At 44.9% G+C, this 5,577-nt stretch overlaps 1 protein-coding gene across 2 annotated transcripts; it reads left to right on the forward strand.

Annotated features, from left to right (window-relative positions):
* Positions 1–2,343: 2,343 nt before the first annotated feature.
* On the forward strand, positions 2,344–4,528 carry odam (odontogenic, ameloblast associated). 2 transcript variants are annotated; one of them, XM_070987297.1, is made up of 9 exons: positions 2,344–2,408; positions 2,499–2,534; positions 2,627–2,674; positions 2,777–3,025; positions 3,132–3,188; positions 3,267–3,389; positions 3,966–3,998; positions 4,116–4,199; positions 4,319–4,528. In XM_070987297.1, the coding sequence occupies exons 1-9, from the start codon at positions 2,349–2,351 to the stop codon at positions 4,352–4,354; spliced, it is 726 nt and encodes a 241-aa protein (XP_070843398.1). In that variant the 5' UTR covers positions 2,344–2,348; the 3' UTR covers positions 4,355–4,528. The 2 variants fall into 2 exon arrangements, with proteins under 2 accessions (XP_070843398.1, XP_070843407.1); XM_070987306.1 differs by having other exon boundaries at positions 3,969–3,998.
* The last annotated feature ends 1,049 nt before the right edge of the window (positions 4,529–5,577 follow it).

Consider the following 5,577-nt stretch of genomic DNA (forward strand, 5'->3'; position numbering starts at 1 on the left):
ATATCCTCAGGTTCCACTTCCGACTGGAGCCACGACAGCAGCTCCCTGTGACGAAGGAGGTCATCCTGAAGATAATTAAGATGACGCTAAAAAAGCCTTCAATCAAATATGAAATATTATCAGTGAAAATAAAACTCGACATTTGTGATTCTGTCAGTCGCTAATGATCATGGAAGAATGAATCTCAGCAGAAAACCGTTGATTCTTCTTCTCTGTTCACTGTCCATTAAAAATAAATCACACTTTGACTCTGACAGTTGTGGAAGCCTCTGATTTTATACTCAGCCAGACATTTCTCACTAATAACCTGTGATCATCACTGCACTTCAGTGGATCTCTGCTGTCATCTAAAGGACACTGAGTATAAGTACACAAATAATTAAACAACAGGAAACCTCATGAAGAGCAGAACAGAAGAGCTTTTCTGGGTTCATCCGGTTTAATGACACACAATGAGGATTTACAGCACACACCTGACGCAGGTGAACAACCCAGAGTCCAGAGAAGCTTCTGTTCTCATGCAGAAAAGGCTCGAAGGAGGTGACACACAGTATGTAGTACATTTTTCCAGGGATCAAAGGAGTACTAGAAGATTATACTCAAGTAACAGCACTGCTATGTTCAGGACATTTCCCCCAACGACTGCCTGTGAAAATGTACTTCGAACCCTGAGTCCAGAAAAGTTGTGATGCTCCCTAAAACGTCAATAAATCCACAATCAATCATCAATAATCAAACAGTGTTCATTGACAGCAGCTTCATATGTTCATCTCCTTCATCCAGTCATGTGTTCACAAAGTGGTGAACCTCGCTCCACCCTCTATGAACGACTGAGCCTTTCCAGGACGCCCCTTTCATACCCAATCATGATCCTCTCACCTGTTACCAATCAGCCTGTTTACCTGTGGAATGATCCAAACAGGTGTTTTTGGAGCGTTCCACATCTCTCCCAATCTGTGAAACGTGTCGCTGCATCAGATTCACAATAAGCAGATATTTACAGAAATCAATGAAGCTGATGAGCTCAGTTCAGTTAGCCAGCCACGTGCATCAGCCAGTTCAACGCTAACATCAGACGACCTTCAGGAGCAGCTGAAGACACTCCGACTCCAGTCCGGTCTTTGTTCGGTCATTTTACTGAAGCATCAGCTGTGAAAATCAAAGCAGCTTGAAGAAGTCCGTCTATGATCCACTCATGTTCAGCTAATAGCAGCTCATTCAGAGCTCTCCTTCATGACACTAAATCTGCCCTACGTGAGATTTGCGCCTCCCATCCGTCAGCTGGTTTCTGGTTCTGCTCATCACTCGCTGGATTCTGGTCCAACATGTTTCATTCTTACTCCAGTGTTTAGAAAAGGTCTGTTCAGGCAGATGCTGGACTTGTCGTCTCTGCTTCATGCTTCCTCATTTCGAGCGATCAGAAACCGTTCAGCTCCTCTTCTTTTCAAATATGGCGGACATGGTCTCAGTCATTCACATGGAAACACTGAGAACTGATTCTCTCATCTTCTTGCTGATCTAGACGTGTCTAGAGGACAGTGTGTCCATCTGGTCTCTCATGGTCATTGTTTGCAGCACTTCTTAGTGCCTGCCAGCCTTTCTTTGTTGTTTTCATGTTAACTTTTATGCTCATTTATTGAGATTCCTCTGCGCTTATGCTCATGCTCATACTTAATTTGTCGATTTGTCTCTAAAAGAAAAGCTTAAAAATGAAATACTGGATAAAAAGACAGCACCATGAGTGAGAACAGGATGAACAACTTGTGACAAATGTCTGATTATAAGCTCCTGTTTTCCTTCCTTTTCTTCCTCATGACTGTGCCAAAAAGTCCTGTTGGTCTTAACATGTGTAATTACACCCTGAAGCCCTTCAACACACGCATGAACTTCACCTAAAGATAACAGAGGGCGTGCTTCATGTCACAGGCCCTCAAACTGAAAGTCACTGAGTTCTGGGATGCAAAAGCAAAGCAGTGGATGAAGAGCTGATCTGTAATGCAGCAGAACGCTCACACGTCTTAAGCTCAGATTCAGAGAGTTGTTTCGACTCGAGCAGATCATGTCATGGTGTTTGGAGACATGACTTGCACCTAATGACACACTGAGCTGCTGTCTGAGTCTGATGCCATGAGAAACGTCTGTCACACTGACCACACATTGTCTGGAAGGTTTGTCCGTGGACCGGACTCACATGGACAGGGTTTAAAAGGGATGTGGAGCAGCTGAGGAGGCAGACAGAGAGCAGAGCCGGAGAAAAACCCGACTTCAACGCTCGTTCTTTCATTCCTGTCGAGGTGAACCGTGTGGGAGGATTTCAGAAAGCTTGACCAAAGCGTGTGTTGGACATCATGAAGTTCCACTTTGCCCTCCTGTTGGTCGGTCTCTTCAGGACGAGCTTTGCTCTTCCAGTACGTTAAACCCTTTTTGAGAAGGTGAATATTTGTCCTTTCTTTTAAATGTCAGAGATAAAGTGTTTTCTATTCATGCATGTTCTACAGGTGCAGATCGGGATTCTTGCAAGCAACAGCAACGAGGTAAACACCGGGCGTTTGTTTCCGTAAGTCAAAATCTGCTGTGGTTTAAGAATGATTTTACCAAACTGAATTCAACCCTTCGGTGTGCTCAGGTCCTCAGGCTGAATGGACTGACCCTGGCAGCTCTCGGACAAGCGCAGGTACTGAAGGTCATCAGCGCTAACGTTACGAGCATTTCTTTGTCAGATTCAAAGAGCTTAAGGAAACAGCCTGTGACCTGACGCACATCCTTTCCCCTCCAGGCCTCTTCCTTGTTACCCCAGTATGTGCTGCAGCAGCAGCAGCCTGAGGTGCTGCTCACGCCGCAGTTGGTGAACCTGAACCCTCAAATGGCCGGCCCCTTCGGTCCCCAGGGGCCCCAGCTGTTCCTGCCCGCCCAGGGCAACCAGCTCACGCCTCTGCTCGTCCCCAACGGACAGCAAGATCAGCTCGGGCCTCCGCAGGACCCCAATGCTCCCAATGTGGCCCAGCAGGCCCAAAACCCTGTTCAGGTAGCAAAGCAGCGTGGAGGCACAGTGACAGTGTTTGATCTGCTGTGAGGCTCCTCACAGTCACATGAACATGAATCAATGAATAACTGTTTTCAATGTGCTTCAGATGTTTCCACACTTCCAGTATGGGTCTTACGGATTCCCTCAGTTTCCCAGACAGCAGGTATGAAGTGAAACACGCTGACCTGTGAGCAAACCTGAATGCCTCTCCTCAGATCTAAACTGACTCTGTCATCCACAGGGCTTCCCTTACTTTGTGCCCTCTTACGGCTTCCCTCAGCAGAGGAACACCGCCGCGCTGCAGCCCATCAACGGTCAGCAGACCCTGGAGAGAACCACGCAGAGACCGCAGCTCCCCCTGCAGGTGAAGACGCAAGATGACACAGAGTGAAGGACAGAAGGTCCTGGTCTCTCTGAGCTTATTTCAGAGCACAGCGGCTGCATATTTACTGAACAGCAGAGGAAAAGCAGCAACTTCCTTCTGCCACTTTGAACTCAGGTTGAACACCAGACCATGACGAGACTTAATGATAATAACACAGCAGCAGATAGTGAATCATGTGCGGTGACTGTGACGCAACGCAGACTGTCTGACCACAGAGTGTTTGTCTGGCTTAGAGACTGACTGCTGAGATCATGTGACCTCAGTCTGAGACATGAAGCAACAGGAAAACACCTGTGCTGCTCGGTGAGACCTCCTGCAGCTCCCAGGTTTCACTGCTCTGCATCGTTAACTCCTTTTAGTCGTCATCTGACTGATATCTTGTTAGTTTTGTGCAGGTGAAGCTTGTTTGTTTGTTCACATATGAGTTTGCAGCACATCCACAGTTTCCTGAAGGGGGTTATCCTCAGAGTTAAAATCTACAATCAAATATGCAAGTAAATACTTCATACTTCAGTCTTTTGAAGTATAATTTCCCTGCATGTCTGTCCCTTTCAGCAGGCCTCCCAGCCGAAGGTGCAAACAGAGAAAGTGAGTAAACACATCAGCTCTAAATTTTTCCGGTTTCACCATTAAAACCACGGAAAGAGGCTCACGTGCACGAGTTAATCTAACAGCCGTGTTCTTGTTTGGTTCTGTCTGAATCAGACGTGGCTGGCGGGGACACACAGAGAGTCCACCACAGTTCCTCCTGATCCTCGCGGTGACACGTCGGGCCCGGGGGTCGATGAGGTACAAATATATCCAATAATACTCAGCCATTAAAGCTTCATGCACATAAACCCTCCTGCTACATGTCACCGTCTAACTGTGCAGGATCTGATTCTGTTTCTTTTCTTGTGTCTCTGCAGGGTCAGTCCAACTTCCCCTTCCTGTTTGAGCCTTAGACCTCACACAGATAACAAGAAGATGATCAGGCAAACATCAGTCGCTCAGTGTCCCGCCAAACGTCCTCCAGTGTGTGATTCCTCTCATTGCAACTCATTTGTACTCGATTCTTTTTACATTACACTGAAACGCTCGTTTCAGCACTCTGCTCCTCGCTTTCATAATGTGTCGAATAAAAAACTTTGCCAAAGTCATTTGTTTGAGAGTTTTATTGTGATATGCAGAAGAGAAGCTTTTATAGGAAAATGAATGAATGAAATGGGCGATTTCTCAGAAGAATTGAAGGTTATGGATGCAGCTCGTAGGTTCTGGCATCCTGAAGAAAGTGTGAGATTAGCAGCTGTCAGCAAACTGATGATCAGGAAATTGAACTTGATTAGTGTCACTTTATTAAAATCCCTCACCTTTTATAGCCGTCCGTCATCGTCCTCTAGATTCTTATCCTCGAGAAAAAATCCCACTGAATGAATTCTTGAACATAAGAAAGATGTTGAAATGTCAGTAAATGTGCTAAATATGACTTTTTATTATTGATATATTAATATTATAGTCGGGTCAATAGCACGTCTATGATTGACACATTTACTGGTGATTCAACAGCTGCACATACTGAATAAGAGGAGCAAGACTTTCACATTTTAATGACAGAAATATGTTGCAGTATACTTACACGTTCCACGTTCCCATACTCAACGGAGACTTTGTTCTGCACGTGGAAAAAGACAGATTAGGATTATTATTGAGGACAGATAACATGAAAAGTCTTCATTGTGTGGAGAGCGAGGAGATTACCGGCTGAGCGGAGCTGTAGAAGAGCTTCACGTAGGACTGAGGCTGAGACAAAAAAGACAAAAGTCACACTCACGTCTTTGAAAAATGAAATCAGAGCTGAAACCAGGCAGAAATCTAATCTATGAAGTAGAAAGTGAAGCTGTGTCTTTCAATGTTTGGTTGAAATGAATGTGTGTCACACACTCAGCACACCTTCAAGACTGACCGCCACAGGAAATCATTCCTGCCTGTGGCCATCAGACCGTACAACTCCTCCCTCTGAATGGCCCTTGTCTCAGTTTATATATTTGTTTCGTTATCTGTATATATATTTTGTATATATATTTTGTTTTTTAGATACATGTATTTTTTTTCTCTTTTAATTGCAGTTACATGTTGAAATGTTTATCTCTTCTATCTCTTCTTCTTTTAAGGAGCACTGTAGCAAAAA

Source organism: Chaetodon trifascialis, chromosome 2 (genome assembly GCF_039877785.1).
Source record: "Chaetodon trifascialis isolate fChaTrf1 chromosome 2, fChaTrf1.hap1, whole genome shotgun sequence".
Taxonomy (NCBI): domain Eukaryota; kingdom Metazoa; phylum Chordata; class Actinopteri; order Chaetodontiformes; family Chaetodontidae; genus Chaetodon; species Chaetodon trifascialis.

Bases quoted from the DNA above. Each gene is read 5' to 3' on its own strand.
- odam (XM_070987297.1), top strand. From the start codon at position 2,349: ATGAAGTTCCACTTTGCCCTCCTGTTGGTCGGTCTCTTCAGGACGAGC. The intron at 2,675-2,776 runs GTACTGAAGGTC...TTTCCCCTCCAG, and splicing joins CAGCTCTCGGACAAGCGCAG to GCCTCTTCCTTGTTACCCCA. The intron at 3,999-4,115 runs GTGAGTAAACAC...TGTCTGAATCAG, and splicing joins CGAAGGTGCAAACAGAGAAA to ACGTGGCTGGCGGGGACACA.